The 21,813-nt window shown below is 40.8% G+C and overlaps 2 protein-coding genes across 2 annotated transcripts; one reads left to right on the top strand and one right to left on the bottom strand.

Annotated features, from left to right (window-relative positions):
- The first annotated feature begins 4,010 nt into the window (after positions 1-4,010).
- On the top strand, positions 4,011-8,410 carry TUBB1 (tubulin, beta 1 class VI). The gene is made up of 4 exons (XM_010569573.1): positions 4,011-4,219; positions 5,879-5,987; positions 6,169-6,279; positions 6,413-8,410. The coding sequence occupies exons 1-4, from the start codon at positions 4,163-4,165 to the stop codon at positions 7,483-7,485; spliced, it is 1,350 nt and encodes a 449-aa protein (XP_010567875.1). The 5' UTR covers positions 4,011-4,162; the 3' UTR covers positions 7,486-8,410.
- A 1,079-nt stretch (positions 8,411-9,489) lies between these two features.
- On the bottom strand, positions 9,490-11,312 carry ATP5E (ATP synthase, H+ transporting, mitochondrial F1 complex, epsilon subunit). The gene is made up of 3 exons (XM_010569572.1): positions 11,161-11,312; positions 10,847-10,973; positions 9,490-9,632 (listed from the first exon to the last, which is right to left on the bottom strand). The coding sequence occupies exons 1-2, from the start codon at positions 11,190-11,192 to the stop codon at positions 10,850-10,852; spliced, it is 156 nt and encodes a 51-aa protein (XP_010567874.1). The 5' UTR covers positions 11,193-11,312; the 3' UTR covers positions 9,490-9,632; positions 10,847-10,849.
- Positions 11,313-21,813: the final 10,501 nt, after the last annotated feature.

The raw sequence follows: 21,813 nt of genomic DNA, 5'->3' as shown, positions 1-21,813 counted from the left end.
GCGTGCGCCTCGCTGGGTCCTTCCTAATGACGGCTGGTTCGTTTTTTTGGGGGGGATAAGGAGTAAAAGTAGTGAGAGACCTGAAATCGCGGTGTTCACCCTCCCTGCTCTCGGGCCGTGAAGGGCGCAGCAGCACCCGCCCCACGGGCAGTGGAGCGATTTTGATCACCCCCCCCCCCAAAAAAAACCCCAAAACCTAATAGGAAAATCTATTTAAATACAGTGCTGATTCAATATATGCGGTTTCTCTCAACACAGGGGTTGTGACAAGAGGGCTTGTGCGTGGGACAGACGCAGGCCCTGCGTGGCTGGGTGCAGGTCCCTTTACCTTTGGCCTAATGCATCAGCGTTGTGTAAGACTGAGCGATTGCACAGAGCAGGCAGACTGGGGGGTTTTTTTTTTGGTTGGTTGGGTTTTTTCACTAATCCCAAGTTTTGAATTTCTCAAGCCCTTTTGTGCTGCAATTTACAAAAGGAATACAGGCCTGCATCCACTTTTAGGCTATGCTTTAGGGTTCGGAACGTTTGAAGATTATGATCTGCTACAAGATTTAGTCAATAGTAAAAATAGTTTCCTAGTTCTCCTGCAGAAGGTTTAAGTATCTGTGTGAGTGGACTACCAGTCTCTTTTTCTTATGTTGCCTAGGGCTTTCATGCTTGGTAAACAGGTTTAGTAAACCACAGCCAGTTCTTCCCTTATAGGTTTTCTTCCTTAGCTCTCAGCACTTTTTATAAGAGGCATGAGGTTTATTAGCTCCACATTATGAATAGAGAAACTGAGGCACTGAGAACCAATGCAACAAAAGGAACAGCAGAGCAAGAACTGAGCCTGACTTCTGTGCAGTTGACCTTTTTGGCAATTCATCAAATGACCCAAACTGAACAGTAAATGCGGTTGTGGCAGTAGGGTCCAGGGTAAGGGCACTACCCAGCAGATAAATTCACATGCTGCAAGCCCCAAGTTTTTGCCTGGTCATAGACCTGCAGCGTGGGAAAGGTAACGAACCGCTCGGTTGTGCACTCCGATTGTACCAAAACCTATTTGTTTAAACATATGGGCTCATTACACTGATGATAACTTAGAGTAGGCAGTCCTGCCTTATTTCCTTTGGACCACCTGCCAGAGGGAGGCAGTCTTTAAATAATTTTTCTTACTAACGGAAATGAAAATGTGAAGTAGGTAGTCTTTATTGCCTGTTGAATGCAATGGGTTTTGGTAGCATTCCTAAGGATGATGTAGCTAGCACAGATTAGTTGAGACTAGCATCAGCTCGCCTGATAGCCATTCACAGATCTCTCTGAAATTATCTGGTGGCCTGTAGCCAGGCTTATCTCAACTTGAATAGGCTTTCTTCTCAACAATCTTCACTGCTACTGTGAAAATCTAGTTCCTTCGAAACAAACCATATTAAGAAAAAGTATCCCAGAACACCTCCCTGCACATGCTAGTGGGTACTGTGGTGGCACTAAAAAAAAACAAAAAAAACCCCCCAAAACCCAAGAAAAACAGAAACAAAAAAACCCCCAGTAACCAAAAAACCCTGGCTTGTTTGTGGTCTTAGCTTACACCCATCACCAGGGCTTTGATATCTAGGGCCCACCCCGAAGGCAATGGAAGCAGTGGGCAGCCTGATAATAAACACAGCGGGACAGGCTGGTAATAGCTGTGCCCAGTGCCAGGCTGCTCCTAATCTCCGCGGTGCCAAAAGTCCCTCGAAGCCAACCCTTCCGCCACCGTCTCCTCTTTCTCTGGTGACGCTGACACCACTAATCTGCAATAGCACATGTTCAATGGCTGCGCCTGGGAAGCACGCTCGGGCAGTTAAGAGGCTTGAGGTTTCTCAGAGCTGAGGAATGACAGGCCTGCAAACAAAATCTACATAGAAACAGGCTTTTCATGTACCAGGTTTGGTATAAAGACAGACTTGGAGGTTCACAGAAATGCAATTGGGGAGGAAAGGGAAAAGAGGCTTGAAACAACCTCTGCTTCACAAAGCACCTCAGGTACTTTGTGTCATGTGCCATCATTTTTAAGACTCTGTAAGGAAGTGATTCAGAAGAGGCACATGATTCCAGGGGGCTATTTTTAGCAAGAGAAAAACCAATGTTAAGTGATTGCATATTTCTTTCACTTCCTTTTTTTTTTTTTTTAATTTTGCATGTGAGATGCTCTCAGTAAGTATATTTATTGCTGAAATTATTTTGCTAGATTTTTTGGACAGTGAATTAGCCTCTTCATAAGTTTTGGCTATTTCAGATTAATACGTGGCATATTATAAGTAGTATTTATTTAGTGTCAGTAGCTCTCTGACACATTGTGTCAATGCAGCTCCCATTCAGAATGCAGCAATTGAATATACAACTCAGAATTGCACTATTACTTTTAGCTAAGCATTGTTGGAGAAAACAAATATGAAATGTGCATGAATAAAATGAAATTTGCTTTCAAAGTAAATGTCCAAATAACCTTTCCAGAATTTTGTCTTAGGAAATTGTAGAAGATATCCACTGCCATGGTAGAAAATACCTACAACATGGCAATGGAACATAACTGTTATGTTGTCTTGCAGAGTAAACTAAACTGTTTAGAGAATACTTATTTTTTGGAAAATGATAAAACTATTGTGTTTTAAGGAAACAAAATTAATCGACCTGAATTTAAAGTCTTGCTTTTATTGCTCCCTATCAAGGATAGCTCATAGCTTGGCAGAGGATGACAGAATGTTTGCTAGCTGCTTTTTTGCAATGCACTTCTGGTGCTAAACGTTGTCTTAGGAATAGTTGTCTGTTCCTCCGTTGGCCGGTGGAAGAAGTGGAAATCGTCTGTGGTGGGGAAGTCTGGAATAAGCTGATTTTTCTTTTGGAACAATATGGAAGCTCAGAGATTCCTTATCTCTAGCAAGCCATAAAGTGGTAAAGTAGTTACTTTCAATGAGTCAAGTCCTTCCACTGTCATCTTTTCATACAAAACAGCTTAAGGTGCTTTCCTAATTATAGTTCTTGCAAAGCACTGACAGTCCTCTGACATGTAATAAAACTACTATAAGCTTCCAGAAGACAGTCCATTCTGGGCTTCTGTTGCTCAGTGATATTAGTCCTGTTTATCAGCAGGCAACATGACTGTGTTACATTTTGCTCAGCCTTGCATGTTTCCTTTAATGCAGTGAAACATTTCACACAGTGAATGTTATAGTTAACTTAAGTGGAACTGGGTTTTCACCTCTAGCATTTTCCTGGCAAGTTCTGGAATACTACGTCTCAGATACAAGAAAATAAGAAATATGAGAAATACTATATTTCTTAATGGCAGGAAAGGAGGAGAGCGAAAGAGAGAAAAGAGAAGGGGGGGAGAGAGAGAGAGAAAGCATCTGTGCAAGTTAGTCACAAGTTGATTCAGATTTTAGTTTGGCTGAAATTGATGAATTCTTATTAAATGTTTAAAGAACATATATCACTGAGAGTGCAGTTTTATATTGATGTTTTACAAAGTATTTTTTTGTTACTGATCCTGTCTGTACCCCTCTGTCATGCAGTTAGATACTGAGAATGATGCTTATTAGTGAAGTGCAAGTTTGCCTGGCAATGCGCTGAATGTCGTGATTATAGGAGGGTACTGCTCAAAAGTTGTTACTGTTCTTATTATGGATGTTGTCCCGTATGACTTATATGATGTTAAAATTTAAATTAGGTGTCAGAAACACATGTACTTAATAGATTAAGATCACTCAGTTTTGGCTATAATCTCTATATATGCATATATATTTATTTGTACATATATTATGTATAAAATAATGAAAAACAAATACAGTGTGCACAGATGTTCATGAATCACACTGTTTGCTGCACAGAGAACTGGAATTAATTGTAAAGGAGTGCGTGTGACAGCTTTCTTTTCCATGCCACTCAGTAATGTACCTGTGCTCTTGTACCCTGTACACAGGCAGTGAATAGGCACTTTGCCTCCTTGTGAAATGCTTTGGTGAGCAGCCTGAGGAGCTGGCTACTCCCCTTGCTGAGTGACAGTCCCCCCAGTATAAAAAGGCCCCTTGGGGCGGACTGCACTGGGTGTAGCTGATACAGCAGCAGAAAGAGGGCTTGTTCTGGGGACTGCAACTAGAAAACCTGTTAGGTTGTAGCCACCAACAGGTCTAAGCTACACAAAATGCGTGAAATTGTGCATCTTCAGATTGGCCAGTGTGGGAACCAAATTGGAGCTAAGGTAAGGTCTCTTTTCAGTATTGGTCATTAGTAGTTAAGTGCTATCAGTGGTAGCAGGTCAAACATCGTTAACAGATGGGGACTTTCAGGGAGAACTATTACTTTGACAACTCAATAGTAGGATGCATGGCACGTTAGCAGTGAATATGAGTATTTTGATATGAAAGTCATAAGATGGGCTTGTTCCTTGTGCAGAGGTTAATGTTAAGTCTGTCAAAGAATGAAACATCTGCAATAACTATGGCACAGTGATTATAAGTGCTCCAGAGCATTCCTGCTGGGAGTCGTATTCTCAGGGGCACTAATCTAGTCTGCAAAATACTGGGACAAGTGAAGGACCAGTGATTCCAGGGCTGCGAAATCGTGATGCAAGTACTTTAGTTCAGCCATACGGCAGTAACTCTCACATTATAATCATTAATATGGGATTGTATTAGTCAACAGAATGACCTGTGCTATCAGTGACCGACTAGGTTTTTCTAAGAGTGGCATAAAGTTTAGTTAAGGATTTCTGCCTAACTGGCCTCCTGCGAGAGGTCGTCATGTCATTTGGAGTATTTTTGTGTAGTTCAAACACTGGTATGTTGTTGCTTTGAGAGAAGTTGGTCATTGCTGACTTTGTGTGCTAAGAGAAAAAAAACCATTGCTTTTGCTGTGTAATGGCCTTTTTTTTTTACTGTTAAGTAGGAAGTTGTCAAAAAAAAGTATCATCTGGGTTAATTTGGGGCTGGGAGGTCTTTGAAGATAATAGCTTTGAACGTAATAGCTGAAGGATTGTTCCCTTGTGTTCTTCCTCCATTTCTTGCTCCCACAAATCTCACCTTGATTCCTTTTATTGGAACATGAAGCTGTGGATGGCCAGGGAATGTCATGTTAGACCCAGACTGAATGCAGCCAGTGTGATAGTTAAAGAGCTGTATTTTTTTTCTGTTGGCTTTGACCTGGAAACGGCTTATATCTAACAAGACCTGTAGAAAAGCGGGCACACACACACATCCCATGCGCATGTTGGCAATGGTCTATTTCTACACTCAAAACAAGACTGAATGCTAAACCAGGACACCTTTAAAATTAAAATAGCCTGGTCATTATAGTGGGTGGGTGTGTCTACATTAACACCGCTGTGGCTGCTGCCTAGATAAGAGCCCCAGCACAAGACATCCATATGAATGTCAAGATAGGACGCTTAGGACCAACATCTGTTTGTGGAAAGCATTGCTCACATACAAATTTGTCTGAGCCAGCTTTGCCATGCCACAGTCCCACTTGTGCATGACAAGCCTCAAAGCAGCCCTCCCCAATCCACACAACCCCCCGGCATTTTTGTTAAGCTCATACCAACTAGTACCTGTGTTATTTAAGCTAATACCAATTTTCCTTTACTATGAAGGGAGCAAATTGAGGGCCTCCACCTATTAGTGCATGAGTGATAGTTAAGAAGCATAAATGGTCTACTAAACTTTTCCCTTGACCTTATTAGGGGAGGGGGGAGAGGAGGATCCCTGCTCGATCTAATACGTAAATGGCAAAACACCCCCCACATCAGGCCCAGTTCCCACTTTTTGTGCAGTCAGGCATGAGCGCAGCAGAGCTGGTGCTGAACACATTGTGCTGAAAAAAAAAATCTTCGTGAGTGTACTGAACCTCTTTCCTTTTCCAGTTCTGGGAGGTGATAAGTGACGAACATGGAATTGACATCGCTGGGAACTACCGTGGGGATGCATCACTGCAGCTTGAGCGAATTAACGTGTACTTCAATGAGGCTTACTGTAAGTGCTCAGCTCTGTTGGCAGAGCAATTTGCGGAGCCAACATGAAGGTTAAAATAAGTAATTAAGAGAAAAAATATCCCCAAATCACTATAGGTGGGTTGGATTTTTCAGAGTAGATTATAAGGCTGTCTTTTTGACTTCTAACAGTAACTGTTCGCATTCATTTTCTTTTGTCCTAGCCCATAAATATGTGCCCCGTTCTATCTTGGTGGACCTGGAACCTGGTACAATGGACAGTGTACGGTCTAGCAAAATAGGCCCACTCTTTCGACCTGACAATTTTATTCATGGTATGTACATCATGCTGTCAGCAAACTAACTAGAGTCAACTGCCCCAGAACAGCCTTTTAACTCCCATCTTTGTAGCCTTTAAAAATTCTCTTGTTAACTTTGTGGCTGTTCTTTCTGTAATTATGTTTACAGGTAATTCAGGTGCTGGAAACAACTGGGCTAAGGGCCATTACACAGAAGGCGCTGAACTGATTGAAAACGTCATGGATGTGGTCAGGAATGAGTGTGAGAGCTGTGACTGCCTTCAGGGCTTCCAGCTCATCCATTCACTTGGTGGTGGTACAGGCTCAGGTATGGGCACGCTCCTCATCAACAAAATCAGAGAAGAATATCCCGACAGGATTATGAACACTTTCAGTGTTGTGCCTTCACCCAAAGTATCTGACACGGTCGTAGAGCCTTATAACGCCATCCTCTCCATCCATCAACTGATAGAGAATACAGATGAAACCTTTTGCATTGACAATGAAGCTCTATACGATATATGTTTCAGAACTTTAAAGCTCACCAATCCTACCTACGGTGACCTCAACCACTTAGTGTCCCTAACGATGAGCGGTGTCACAACCTCACTCCGTTTTCCTGGTCAACTGAATGCAGACCTGAGGAAGCTGGCTGTTAACATGGTGCCCTTTCCTCGCCTGCATTTCTTTATGCCAGGCTTTGCTCCACTGACAGCTCGAGGCAGCCAACAGTACAGAGCGCTCTCGGTGCCAGAGCTTACTCAACAAATGTTTGACGCACGCAACATGATGGCAGCCTGCGACCCTCGTCGTGGACGTTACTTGACCGTGGCATGCATCTTCAGAGGCCGAATGTCTACCAGAGAAGTGGATGAGCAGTTGCTGGCTGTCCAGACCAAGAATAGTTCCTACTTTGTGGAGTGGATCCCTAATAATGTCAAAGTGGCTGTGTGTGACATACCACCGCGAGGCTTAAAGATGGCAGCTACCTTTATTGGCAATAACACAGCCATTCAGGAGCTCTTCATCAGGGTTTCTGAACAGTTCTCAGCTATGTTCAGAAGAAAAGCATTTCTCCATTGGTATACTGGTGAAGGTATGGATGAGATGGAGTTTTCTGAAGCAGAAGGCAACACCAATGACCTTGTGTCCGAGTACCAACAGTACCAGGATGCCACTGCAGATGTTGAGGAATATGAAGAGGTAGAAGTGGAAGCCAACCCAGAAAAGGAAGCACTGTAAAAACAATGGTAATATCAAAACATTCTCCGAATAAGCCTGTGGACACTCACTAAAGAAAAAGCAGTAGCCATCATCTGCATACTGAAAATAACACCTTTCTTAAGAATTTTTACTCTACGTCTGGCCAAAATATATTCAGTATTACAAGACAATGCTTTTGGAATTAATGGCAGCTATGCTTTACTCTCCTAAACAACTGTTGACACTGAATTGCTCCCAAAAAAGAGCCACTATGAAGATGTCTCGTAACAGCCTTTCTTGTAAATGTATTCACTTTTAGAGTATTATCACCTGATCCTGAATGTAATATACAGTCTCTGTGTCTGTGTATATAATCAGAATGATAAGCAACAGCAGAATATGCTATCAACTCATCAAATTTATTTATTCTCAGGTAAACACAGTCCGTGTTTTGTTTGTGAACTTGTTACTGTTTTAAGAACACAGGCACATCTGTGAGGCCTATAAAGGCAGTTATCTATTTTATTATACACTCCACAGACTGATGTAGGTCTGCAGACAAGTTCAGTTCCTTAAGTAACTAAGTTGCAGGGGAGGGAAGGGGAAAGAACATGGGGCAAAAGACTGAATATACACATTCTTACTTTTTTTAATGTCACTTTAATAGTTCTATCACATTGCTGGCTTTTATATTATTGCAGAGCTTGTATTCATTATCATTGTGTGGTTTGTTTCTATTTCAAACTATAGAGTTATATTAGCATGGAAACTTGTGAACATTGTGTAAAAGTTTCAGTGTGTGGTTTGGGTTTTTTTCCCCCGTGTACTAACTAACTACTGTCAATTTTCTTCCTATCATTCAGTACAGCAAAATGGATAGAATGGTTTGCAGCTAGTTAGATACAGGTTCAATGGCAATCACTAAATAAAAAACATATCTTGACTTAAAAAAAAAAAATTCTTACCCTTCACTGTATTTATAATGTTCTTCAAAATAAAAATTATATACCATTCTATAAAACTTTAATACTTGAAACATTTGATAGACAAAAATAATTTATTCTTGTAAGGACAAACTTCAAATTACATGAAAAAATTGAGCTAGTTTTATTATACTTTTAGAGGAGAGAGTTTATTATACTCTGAAGAAAGTAACGCCTCAACAGTAGAAGCATCTAGGTGAACGTAAGCCTGCAGCCAATTCTGCAAGCATGCTCTATTTCTTCCTGTGCAGTGGGACAGCGTCACATTTGCTGTGAAGACACACAGCAGCAGGAACACGCAAACACTTCCCCCAAAGCAGTACAGCTGAAAGTATGACTTCGCCCCCCTAACCAAGAGCGGATGGAGTGTCACCCTCCGTTCCTACTGTTTCCCAGTGAACGTGTGTCCTTCTCCCCCCAGTAAAGTGACACAGCGGTAACAAGAAGGACAACCAATAGCTGAGCAATTACCATATGGTGCAGGGGTTTCTGTGCCTCCTTCTCCACCTCTTACAGGATGCCAGGTCTCCAACTCCCAGTGTTCCAGACAGCTTTGGAGATTAGATCCTGTGCAGCACATCCATGGCAAAATATCCTGCTGCCAGTTTAGTCATAACCCTAAGCCTCATCAAATCAGTTTTCACTGAGTTAGTTTTGTTCTAAGCACAAATGGAAGATGAACACCATGATGACAGAGAATATTAAAGTCAACAGCGTACCACTTCCAGCAGAGAGAACCGACAGAGGTATTTTTAATTATCGAAATTATATACCTATATTCTCTGTTGACATAGGTTTTAGTGAAGAAAACTTTTTTTCCAAAGAAGTAATCATTAATCATTGAAGTGAAGTAGGCAGAAAAGTTTTAAACAACAATCAAGTCTCTCACTCATTTGTGTACCTGAAATACCAGCATGATATCCAACAAGAGGTCTGCCTTAAAAATAAACGTATGTTGCCACTGAATGGTAGACTTCTATTTTAACACAAGCGAAAAGGTAAATGTCTCTGCAAAATAGAGTACTTTGTTTCAAGAGGAACACCACCTTCCACACATTAATTTGTTTAACAGCAATTACATTTATTAGCATGCTGATTTACATACAGTGGCAAGTTTTACAGTTAATGTGATGACATTGTATCGCAGAGTCTGGAGCTTGCCTACAGCTTTGTAGTTTGCTGTTATTCACCACAGATCAGTTCCTATGAGAGATTTAAAATACAAGTTATTCAATTAAGAATATATACAAATGTATGCTTCTGTCCTGATTTCAGCTGGGATAGAGTTAATTGTCTTCCTAGTAGCTGGTACAGTGCTATGTTTTTGAGTTCAGTATGAGAAGAATGTTGATAACACACTGATGTTTTCAGTTGTTGCTAAGTAATGTTTAGTCTAAAGTCAAGGACTTTTCAGCTTCTGATGCCCAGCCAGCAAGAAGGCTGGAGGGGCACAAGAAGTTGGGAGGGGACACAGTCAGGGCAGCTGACCCAAAGTGGCCCACAGGGTATTCCATACCATGGGATGTCCCATCTAGTATAGGAACTGGGGGCAGGGGGATCGCTGCTTAGGGACTAACTGGGTGGTGGTCGGCAGATGGTGAGCAACTGCATTGTGCATCACTTGCATATTCCAATCCTTTTAGTATTACTATTGTCATTTTATTAGTGTTATCATTATTAGTTTCTTCTTTTCTGTTCTATTAAATCTCAACCCACATGTTTTACTTTTTTTTCCCCGATTCTCTCCCCCATCCCACTGGGTAGGGGGGAAGTAAGTGAGTGGCTGCCCAGTGCTTAGTTGCTGGTTGGGGTTGAACCACGACAGCTTCAAACAAAAGGTAGTAATATTTAATCTCAGATCAGGAATAGAAGCTGTCCTACTTAGAAGGGATTTCAGCTGCTCGTGATGCATGCAGTGTCACAAATGGAGGTACAAGTAGCATCTATCTTTCACAGATAGTAGATAACCCTTACACAAATAAATCTGCTAATTAGGGGAAACAGTAGTTCGGAGAGGCTGTCTGTTGGCTTGGTAAAGCAAGAGACAGGAAACCTATAAACATCACTACAGAAACCCAGGTGTTTTGCATAAGTCCGTAATAACTTTGACCAAACCCCAGATCGTTCAAAGCAGGGCTTGATGGATATAACATCTCACTTTATCAAACTAACGAGATTAAACAGTTTCCCATCCCACACGTAATCATCAGGATGCAGAGACATCTGCATACATTTGTACCAAACCAGTCAGCAATCCGTTCCAGTTTCATGCATGAAGATCAGAGCCGTTTTTCCACATAGAGCACAAAATGAACCGAGCAGTTACGGACTGTCATTAACCTGACTCACACCGGGAAACCAACACTCCTCGTATAAAAAGCTACAATAAGGCACCCCGGCCCACTCAGTTTACTTACATTTTATTCCTTCTTGGGTTTCAGAGTTTTCACAGTGGCCATTGCCGCCCTTTCTGCCTCTGCTTTGTACTGAGGCTTCATTGCTGCTCTAACAACCTGGGCGCAGATCTGGGAATACCGGATGTAACTAAAGACAGGAGAGAAAAGGGGCGAGAAAACGAAGGTGAGACTCGAACCCGCCCCAAAAGCTTCTCCACCCCCTCCAGCGGCACCCCTGTGACGCCGCCAGCCCTCCCTGCGAGGCCCTCGCCTCCGGCCGATACAGCTGTCGCAAGGAAGTCGCGAGAGGAGCCTCGTGGCCGCCAGACGAGTACCTGAGCCCGGCCTGCCGCCAGTATGCCACCATGGCTGCGGGGCCGAGAGACGGGGGCGAACGGGCGGCACCGCTCCCGGGCAAGGTCAGCGCCCACCGGAAGGGGAAAGACCACAGCGCTGCCTCCCAGCCAGTCAACAAACAGGAATGATCCTTCCGCCAATCGGAATCCGAATTACCTCAGTGAGTCTGACCAATGGCAACTACACAGCCGCTCCTCCAGTCACAAGCGCTCTCCTCTAGCAGCGACCAATCAGAGGGCTGAATAAGGCACGCGACTCCCGGCCTTTCCTCCTGAGGCGCCCCCGCCGCGGCACCGCCTTTTTCCCTCCGCGGCACCGCCTTTTTCCTGCCGCGGCACCGCCTTTTTCCCTCCGCGCAGACACAGCGACGTGGTCAGCACCGCTCCAAACCGATGTGTTTGTCCCAGTTCCCCCCGATGGGATCTGTTTGGGAAAGGTTTGGGACCTTCCCTCTTTGGCAAGGTCTCAGATCCGCCTCCGGCTGTGGCCGGCTGGGACCTGCCCCGGGGGTGGCGTGTGTGTGGTCTTCCGTGATTCAGAGCCGGTAATTTGCCAGAAACACACTACACGTCAATTAACTAAAGAACAGAATTTAAAGCCTGACTCTTCTGTGAGGCAAATGGCTAGTTATATAGCACTTAGGTTAGTTAGTTACGTATTAACTCATTCCTAAGTAGTCCTGTTGTCATCTAAGAGTCCAAGCAAGTAGGTAAAAGCATGGGTTTTTTTCCAGCTAAATCAGTTGTTATTACCCCTTTGTGCCATCAGTTCTTAGCTTTTTCTAGGTAAGACTATAAAGAAGAAAATGGTTTACAAGCCAATGATTTTTATAAACACAGACTGTCTTCAATTTGGGGCTTTAATCCGTGTGTGGCCAGGCTGTGCCATACTCAGTTTTATCCCATCAGACATGATGCCTTAGCATGGGATTCTTTTGGATGTAAGACCATTTATGCATACATCTGAAATTATATTCAATCATTTGCTCTAAACAAATTCATAAAAGACAACATAGCAAACTAGACACTGTCATCATCTGTCAACACTTGGTGGAAAAATAGACAATCTTCCATATATAATAAGCAAAAAGTTATGAGAGGACTTGAATCATATTTGATAAGGAATCAATTTGGTCGTAACCTAATGTTCATTTAAATAATTAGGACTAAGGACTCAAGGAGATTATGGATTGGGTTTTTATTAAATCCTTGCACTTAAGTATGTATACCTCTTCTCTGTATTCCTTCCATCTAGAGCCAAACCATGTCACAGAATATATAAGAATCTTCCAGAAGCTGTACAGATCTTGAGGAAACGCTTGTGACTTTGGTCCTCTTTGCACAGAGGCCTTCTGTCTTCCTGCCGATTTTCGTATCTGCTGAAGTGCAAATCCCTGGAAATCACACAGTGACTTCACATCACTATGCAGTGATGTTTTCACTTACAGTACATTTTTAAAGTACAGAGTAATTTTTCAGCTTTATTAGAGATCTCAGTCCAGAGCCATTGCAATTAACAATCCACACATTGTAATGTCAGTATAGATCCACCAGAACAAAAAGAGCAATTGTTCACCAGATATGTCAGAGTCTGTCTCCAGGATAGCATATGACAGTACGAGAAGTTTGCCTATTAGTGTAATTAGTAGGAACACCAACCAGTAAGAAAGAGTGGGAAGATGGAGAGAATTTCCCATCCTTAATTTGCCTACTTAATCTCTCTACTGAAATTACTGAAGAAGACTCTAGTTAGTGCCAGTTGTGATGACATTTTTGAAAGTGGACACCTTAGGATGCTACATTACACTAGTTCCTTCCATCTGGACCAATGATTTGTTATTTTTTTTAATAATTGCTAAACAATTTTGCTTCTGTTGAATTTGGGGTTCATTTCTAAAAATCCATGTATTACAATCTTTTCTACTTAATTTTAAAGAAATAACTAGTATAAAGGAGGCAGAAAATAATTCTTATTTCATGCATTTATTTCCTTGTTTATTTTTTTTTTGTGAGCCATTTCTATCCTAATTTTGAGACAGACATGGCATATTGGAGCAAAGCTTTCCAACTTGTAAAAATTAAATAATATTTGTTATGATAGTGCTTTTAACACAGAAACAGTGCCAGTGATATGATTTAGAAACAAAACATATTTGTTTTGTAAAACCTAGCTATAACAATGATAACAAAAAGATACAAGAAAGCACCAAAGATTTAAGGAGCCCCTCTCTGCTACCTATGCAACATATTTGATACAACACAAGTAACTGCACTACTTCTTATATATATAGTATATTGATAAAGGGGATGTTACATACAAATGCTGTTTTAATGGTAACATCTGATGATTTAATAGGTAAAATAATTATCAATAAGATTATTTTAAGCCTCATGGGCAGCCCAGGCCACAGATATGGCTTGGCAGAAAAAAATTTATGCTAGCAGAGTTCAACATCTTTCTTCCAGCTACATGGCCCTCTATTCCTGCCCCACACCTTCTCTGATTCTTCTCCCTACCCCCGTCCTCACCTGCTCTTTTTCCCCCAGTTTTCTTTTCCTGCCAAATCTTCTCTCTCTGCACCTCCATCTGAAATGCCTCTGCCTGCAATTCTGTGCAATGCATTCAGATTTAAATCTGTAATGGAGAGATACAACTTGGATGCAATTATTTGCACATTTAGCTCCATTTACTATTTGTTGATCTTGATAGATAAAAATTCAGCATGAATTAAAAAAGTTAAACTTTTGGGGGAGGTACCATGCTGAGACAGAATGGAAATTAGTGACAGAAATTGTGCTCTACAAAAATGCCAGATATATATATTGATGTTTATGCAGCTGTAAACAAGGCACCATTATAGATTTGTATGACCTGTTTTCATGCCCAGTTCTGTTCAGATGCTAGGATATATTTGTAAAGCCCTAAACTTTCCTCAGATAAGAACTTTCAGAGACAGAACTTAGAAAAGAGCACATAAAGGAGGAAAGTTTGGAAACATGTAGAGAGGTTGCAGAGAGAAGAAGGAATATGTTAAGAGGGTTAGATGCAGAGATCAAGAGAAGCTGAAGCAGTGCGATTAGCAACATCCAGAAATGTGAGAGTGGATGGGTCTGGGGGAACTAAAGATGTGAGATTAGAAACGTCCAAAGAAACTGAGGAAGTGTGGGAAGAAGCATCCTGAAAAGTGAGATTGGAGACATCCAGAAATGGTGTAGAGATGAGATTAGAAACATCCTGAGAGGTCAATGAGGATAAGTCAGAGGAGCCCTGAAACATGAAATAGTTAAAATCAGTGAGATCTAGTGATTCTGAAGAGGTTGAGGAGGTGCGCTCTGAGACACTTAGAGAAGATGGAGGGATTGTACAGGAAAAGTCCAAGGAAGCTGAGGAGGTGTAACTGGAAACATCTAGGGATGACGAAGAAGTGAGACTGGAGAGGTCTAGAGAGGGTGAAGAAGTAGGACTGGAGAAATCTGGGGAGGGTACGGAGGTGAGACTGGAGAGCTCTAAGGAGATTGAAGAACTGTCGCCAGAGAGATCCAGAGACCCTGATGAAGTGAGACTTGATAGGTCCAGTGAAACTGAAGAAGTGAAACTGGAGCGCTCCCACGAATCTGAAGAGGTGAGACTGGAGAGCTCTAAGGAGATTGAAGAGGAGGTACTGGAGAAGTCCGAAGAGGCTGAAGATGTGAGACTTGAAAGGTCCAGAGAAGATGAAGAAGTGAAACTGGAGAAGTCCACAGAGGATGAAGAGCTCAGACTGGATAAATCCAAAGACTCTGAAAAGGGGAGTTTAAAGTGTTCCAAGGAGGCTGAAGTCTTGACACTGGAGGGGTCCAGGGAGGCCAAAAAAGTGAGACCAAGTAGGTCCAGGTAGACTGAAGAGATGACACTGAAAAGCCAAGTAAATCCACAACATGACTGGTGTTAAATCAGAAGTATTTTAAACTAAAGATCTCTAATAACATGCCAAAACAAAACAAAAAGACATAATGAACACAAATAATATTACTTTTGAAAATAACTGAGCATACAATTTTAATCTTTATATCTCTTTGCAGTTTCTCTTTTGGTGCAGAAAAACTCTAGTAATAATTGCTGACAGACTTATTTAGCATATTGCTCCTTCACAGAGGACCAGTACAGAAGTACAAGTACAGAATAATACGTACAGTAGCAGACATTCTTCTGTCCTGGCATGTCTCTCCTTGTTCAACCAGATTTTAGCATCTATGATAGCCTGACAAAGAATACCCTCCTGTCAAATGCCATCTCCCTGTCCTGAAGGTCTGGAATAAAATAATAGTTATGTAATAGAATGGAAATTAAAACATTTTTGTTCTTCTTTTCCAGATACCATAGGATATTCAGATACTAGGCTGCTTACTAGTTATGGACAGAGATTGAAAAAAAAATACACAGCTGTAAATGGCAGCAAGTCAAACTGGGCCTCTGACTATAAAGGTATGAAGGATTATTTTCTTTCGATTCATAACATCTAACTACAAAATGTGGATCTTCCTGATGGTGCTAACAAAAATGGCAAAGAAAACAGTATTTTTCTCTGCAGCATGTGCAGGATTTATTTTTGGAAGCTAGCAGTATGCTAAACTAAGAAATACCCATTTCAGCAATATCAGTTCTACTTGTTTTTCAGATAAAAAAAGGTCTTATTTTATTGCTTTTATTTTGTACCTCTGGACATAAAACCTGTACTGTAATAACAGTAATTTTTTATTTGTGGTTAGTTTGCATTGTTTAATAAAAATACCCTAAAGAGAAGTTCTGATAGAAGGCAGACATCTAATTAAAAAGGGAACAGAACAGCTTATATTTCAGTTCATAAAGGTGCATCTAATTATAGTATGAGTAGATCAAGAGGCTGATCTACAGTTGCCTTCTCTTGTCTCAAGACTGTGCTGCAAAGCAGTTGAAACCTGCTGTTGTCTTTCCAGACATAGGCACAGGAATGCACATAAAGGTTTTCAGAGAGTCATCAGAAAAGTATTTTATGGACCAAGAAAGTGAAAGATACACATATACAGGAGTCTGCAGGTTCTCAGGTGAATACACCCAAGCTTTGCCATGTAATTACACAACTGATGTCCAGATGCGTGTATAATGGACTTAACATAATCACCATGGGTGGAACTCCCACTGAGGTCACCTCTTAACTGAAGCAGGTGTCAGCTGAACATGGACTGAAGTTGACAGGAATGATGTCTTCCTATGCAAATATTAAAACTGTGGGGATTTAGCATGACACAAAAATTACCAGACTAAAAAAAAGCTGCTTATGTACCAATGATAACACCCAAAATAGTTCTTGAATACATTTAATATTTATTTGTAATGCATCTGTAATTTTAGAGCTCATGCAAGATGGTTGTAGTTTTATCAAGAGTACAATGTTTATAGATCAAAAGGCAAAGCAAATTTTTCTTAACTGCATAATTTGTGATGAAATTCCAAGTTTGCTTGCTGCCCTATATTCTTAATAAAACAACAAAAGAATTAACCCCTTAAAAAAAAAATGCTTGCTATCTAACTCCACTATCATTTTTGACTGCCTTTAATCTTAAGAGTTTCTCAAGTACATTGTACAGGGGAGAACAAATAATTGTACAAAAGGCAAATTACAATACAATAAAAAGCCAGTATCAACATGATTTCCAACAGACTATAAATTCCATAATCTCTTCACTGTGTTCCTTCTGCCTTAATTTAAAATGGCAAAGTTACTGCACATTTTCCTATGAAATAACACTGTCAAGAAACATGGAGTTATGGTCACTATTGTATAAAATGTACAGGTCAGTAATAATGCTTCCTACCTTTGATAGCTGTGGATTTATCTCCTTTCTCTGCCTGTGTAAGCCATACTGGGCTGTGCTGGTAAAGCTCTGCTGTTCTCTCTGCTGATGACCCTAATCTGTTCCACAGCTACTGGAAATCATGCCATGCTGATGACAATACGGGTCATCTCCTATTAAATCTCCTCTTGTCTAAGTACAGCACTCCTCACAGAGCACCAGCAGAAAACATACTCCGAAATCAGCTGTAATCTTAAGATAAAGTTGCAGTTCTGTGCTGTTTCCTATTACAGGACAACATTTTGAAGGTTACTTGATGAAGTAGATGAAGACATTAATTTTTAACTTTTGGACATCTGGATTCAAAGTAAAAATAATTTTGCGCTGTAATCCAAATTCTCAGCTGTCTATTCTACAAAATCTGGCATAAATAGTCTCTGGAGGGACCCAGGATCTGCAGAGCAAAATTCAGGTACACTCAAGTTTTAAGAATCTTGTGCTTGACTTCCTATTTTAATGTATTTAATAACTTTTGTACCTGTGTTACTTTTAAAATGTTTTTATGACAAAATGGCATGATAATGTAAAACATTCTGTCCACAGTTGATGATAATATTGAATAGAAGTTTTAAAAACACCTAGGTGACATCAATGGCTGGAGCCTAGTTTCAGAAATTTTTAGCTCATACGTGCTTACACTTCTTTCAAAGACAAGGGAGACTTAGGATCCTAAGTAAATAAGGGCCATTATTGCATCTCACTTTGCAGATAGATAGGGAAACAACATCATCTGTGCAGTAGCACCCTGTTTCTGTTTGTTCTGTCTATTCTTTCACAGGAAAAGCAGGGAAATTGTGTAGCTTGCCGAATGTTCCTCAAAACTGGCAATTATAAATAGAGAAAATAAAACTCTGTGTAGAGCATCAGGCTAAGAAGTTGACATGCTTCTAGTACTTCAGCTAGATAGTTCAGAATATGACATGACTATAAAATATAAATTAATTCAAAGTACAGGTTCTGATACACACTTCCTTACTCCCAGTTTCACAACATACCTACTAGATTTTGCTGCAGCTGCTATATGTAAATGAGTTTAAATCTAGATAAACCAAAGCAGTTATCTGACAGGTAAATAATATCTACACAGCCCCCCCAAAAGCCCATTAACAAGAACTCACCAAAATGATGCTACTTGCTGTATTATAAAGCAGATTTCTTACCAGAGTGTCCACAAAGTTGAACAGGCTCTAGGAATACTGAAGTTCACAGCAGGGGCAATGCTTTCATTTAATTTGGTATAAAAAGGATTGGGTGCATGATTAGGAAAATATTTACTATGTTATGTTGTTCATTTTATTATATTCTAGCTGATAATATTTTTTTAGCTCAGTGTTTTTAAACTTTTTGATTAAAGGACTGTCAATTTGTTCTGGAGAAAATGTAAAAAAGCCACCTTGTGCTGAACTTCTTGTGATATATGAGCCTGAAAGACTTTAACTTAAGAATGTTACTGGTTTACAAAACTGTAATTTTTACTGTTATAATAACATACATTGTTTACAGCATCAAATACTCTTTCTAGTAGATGCAATATGAAATAATTATTGTAATACACATTGCAGAGGTAATATAATTTCAGCCCACCCAATAGCTTCCTATAGATAAAGAGATCCTCCATGTCTCCTCTTTCAGTGTGTCTCACCTTGCTGCTGGCTGCATAAAGTTTATATCACTTCTCACATTCATGTTTTTTTGGCTCAACAAGTTGACTTGGCTCAACAGAGGGTGTGAAGACCACTATCTTCAGTGCAAGGGAAGAAGTGGGACAGCACAGCCAGGAACAAGAAGGCAGGCAGACACAGGACTGCTTCCTTTCATTGAAGGTAAGCACTTAGTTCAGCGTAGTTGTAACATGTAACCTCACCTTTAGAATAATTCAATCCTATGCCAACATATAAACCAAAGCTATCAAATTATTTGAGAAATAAATTAACAGGTCCTGTGCAAGTGAAAGAACAACTTTCACCTTGAGAAACAGAAGGATTCTAAAAGGACTCAGTGCTTTCACACAAGCTCTCGTTATCGGCACTCTTCAGTTCTTCCATAAACATGAATCTCAACAAGGTGCTGATCTTTCCTTTGAACCAACTGTCAATGCCAGGGGGCTTTGAAAGGTTGCAGTTACTAGACAATGGGTGCTTAGGTTTACCATATATGACATTTATTGGAAATACACTAGACTGTACAGTTTAACTGCAAGTGTAGACCACAATAGACCAATCAGCAATGTTGTAGGAAAGGGTGGTTAAGTTTTTTTTCTGTTTTTTCCAAAACAAACAACTGGTTTACATTTATAGTTAACTGCTATATGATTGAACAGGTGCTGACACCCATTATCAGCAAGAAGAAATACTTCTCAGGTTGTCGTGGTTTAACCCCAACCAGCAACTAAGCACCACATAGCCACTCGCTCACTCCCCCCCCTGCAGTGGGATGGGGGATGGAATCGGAAAAAAAAGTAAAACTCGTGGGTTGAGATAAGTACAATTTAACAGAACAGAAAAGAAGAAACTAATAATGATAATAGTAACACTAATAAAACGACAATAGTAGTAATAAAAAGATTGGAATATGCAAGTGATGCACAATGCAATTGCTCACCCCCTGCCGACCGACACACAGTTAGTCCCTAAGCAGCGATCCCCCTGCCCCCACTCCCCCCAGTTTATATACTAGATGGGACATCCCATGGTATGGAATACCCCGTGGGCCACTTTGGGTCAGCTGCCCTGACTGTGTCCCCTCCCAACTTCTTGTGCCCCTCCAGCCTTCTTGCTGGCTGGGCATCAGAAGCTGAAAAGTCCTTGACTTTAGACTAAACATTACTTAGCAACAACTGAAAACATCAGTGTGTTATCAACATTCTTCTCATACTGAACTCAAAAACATAGCACTGTACCAGCTACTAGGAAGACAATTAACTCTATCCCAACTGAAACCAGGACAGAGGTACAGTAAGCCGTTTTGAAAGTACTTCATTTCTATTGCTGACTGAAGAAAGTGGTATTATTTTAGTGTTCATAAAGACACAAGTTGTTTCAGTGTCACAGTAAATGTAGGATTTTGCTTTCTTCCATGGTAGCAGCTTTCATTTCAGATTGTCAAAAGCAGTACCTTGCAGAACAAAGAGTAGTAGGCAATTAGCAAGGTGCACAAACACAAGTCTTAGTGCAGATGGATACATGGAAGCTAGACAACTACACACCATTGAAAAAAATTAAAACCCTATAGATCAGTTCTTCTTAGAATGCCTTGCAGTTAATGTAAAACAAGTTAATCCATTATACTGCTGCTTTAGCCATCCTGAGCCTGTTTAAATCAAGAAGTGAAGGACAAGGACAAGGTGGGTGTAATTTACAGTAAAAAAATCTTTACGAAGTTAACACCAAAATCCCACCACTGGTATGGCCAATTCTTATATTAAACCTGAGGAAAAGTAATTTTTGCATTCCTTGTTTCAACTTTTAGATACAAATCAGGTAAGCAGTTTCATTCAGAAGAATCTTTCCATAGGCATCTGGCTATGTCCATACAAATATTTGAGAATTCAAAGGCACTGTGCTTAGTGCTTAGTAGAACAGCAGATGATGTAAGTGTTCAGTCTCAACAGAAGAGAGCATTAAGCTTGCCAAGACCTCAACTTCCAGCTACTGTAATTTAAACTTCTGGTTTTAAATTAACTGTAACAGCATTTCTAGATCCAACTTGCTTTAGAAGGATGCTTTGGAGACTTGTAGCATGTCCCCCTCCTGGCAGAAATCCTTAGTACCTGTGTTGGGAGTACTTAAGGGTCACAGGAACATGAGAAAATAATCCAGAATAATTAAGACAATGAACAGCAAGGAAACCTAATGATCTCTTGGTGAAAACTTCAGAAGACAGGCAGTGAGAACAAAAGATTTAACAGTGCCATCTCAAATATTCTCCAGGCCATTGAACTTTGGATCTAAAGCTTACTCACTGCTGTTCTATTTCTCCGCAAATTTGTATGGGTGAATTTGAAGTTTACTGATGTAAGCCTAAATCTGCAGATAAGGTAAAACATGAATCCATTTAGACAAGCTTAAGCAGGTACGGATCCACCAGGGACCACACCACTGATTTGTTCACATCACATTCTTCCACCTCTGTCCCTTCTGCTCTGCCCCCCCCCCCCCCCCTTTTTTTTCCTTTCTTCCTGGTCCTTTAGTTTTGTCCCTCCAGCTGTAGCTCCTTTCTCTTACCTGCCTCCTCCATTCCTTCTAACCACCAGAACCCATAGCTTCTCTGCACTACCTCAGGTCACACTCACTGCAGTATCGGTGCATTCATCCATAGCACTCTACATTCACTGGAGCACTGCCAGCCATGACATAGCCCTGCCATGCACTGTGAAGTTGATCCAGAGGGAACATACGACTTGAAGTGACTAGTGAAGAAACCATCAGAGTATGTATGCATACTGAGCAGAGGGCAGGCATCTGCTTCCATCTGCAGTGGGACAGCACATAGGTTGTAACTGCTGCACACACAGTCCTCCACTCCCCATCAAAGCCACTTTAGGTGCAGTCTCCTATTGTGAGAATTGGGGGTAAACAGACAAGCTGTTACATGACTTGTACAAACCCAAACATTTTGTTCTCTTCTGCTCTCAACAATAGTATTAGATTCCACATGCAGAGAAGCATTCCTTAACAGGTAAATTGTGGCATACAAATCTCAGTCCAAGTAGACTGAAAATCTTTCCACAGGATCTAGCAAACTGTGAAATCTGGTCAC

The sequence above is a fragment of the Haliaeetus leucocephalus genome, unplaced genomic scaffold (assembly GCF_000737465.1).
Source record: "Haliaeetus leucocephalus isolate CR32 unplaced genomic scaffold, Haliaeetus_leucocephalus-4.0 Scaffold273, whole genome shotgun sequence".
Lineage (NCBI taxonomy): Eukaryota > Metazoa > Chordata > Aves > Accipitriformes > Accipitridae > Haliaeetus > Haliaeetus leucocephalus.
Note: the sequence above shows the minus strand (reverse complement) of the source record. Positions and strands in the feature narration are given on the sequence as shown.

Bases quoted from the DNA above. Each gene is read 5' to 3' on its own strand.
- TUBB1 (XM_010569573.1), top strand. From the start codon at position 4,163: ATGCGTGAAATTGTGCATCTTCAGATTGGCCAGTGTGGGAACCAAATT. The intron at 5,988-6,168 runs GTAAGTGCTCAG...CTTTTGTCCTAG, and splicing joins GTACTTCAATGAGGCTTACT to CCCATAAATATGTGCCCCGT. The intron at 6,280-6,412 runs GTATGTACATCA...TTATGTTTACAG, and splicing joins ACCTGACAATTTTATTCATG to GTAATTCAGGTGCTGGAAAC.
- ATP5E (XM_010569572.1), bottom strand. From the start codon at position 11,192: ATGGTGGCATACTGGCGGCAGGCCGGGCTCAG. The intron at 10,974-11,160 runs GTACTCGTCTGG...TCCTGTCTTTAG, and splicing joins TGGCGGCAGGCCGGGCTCAG to TTACATCCGGTATTCCCAGA.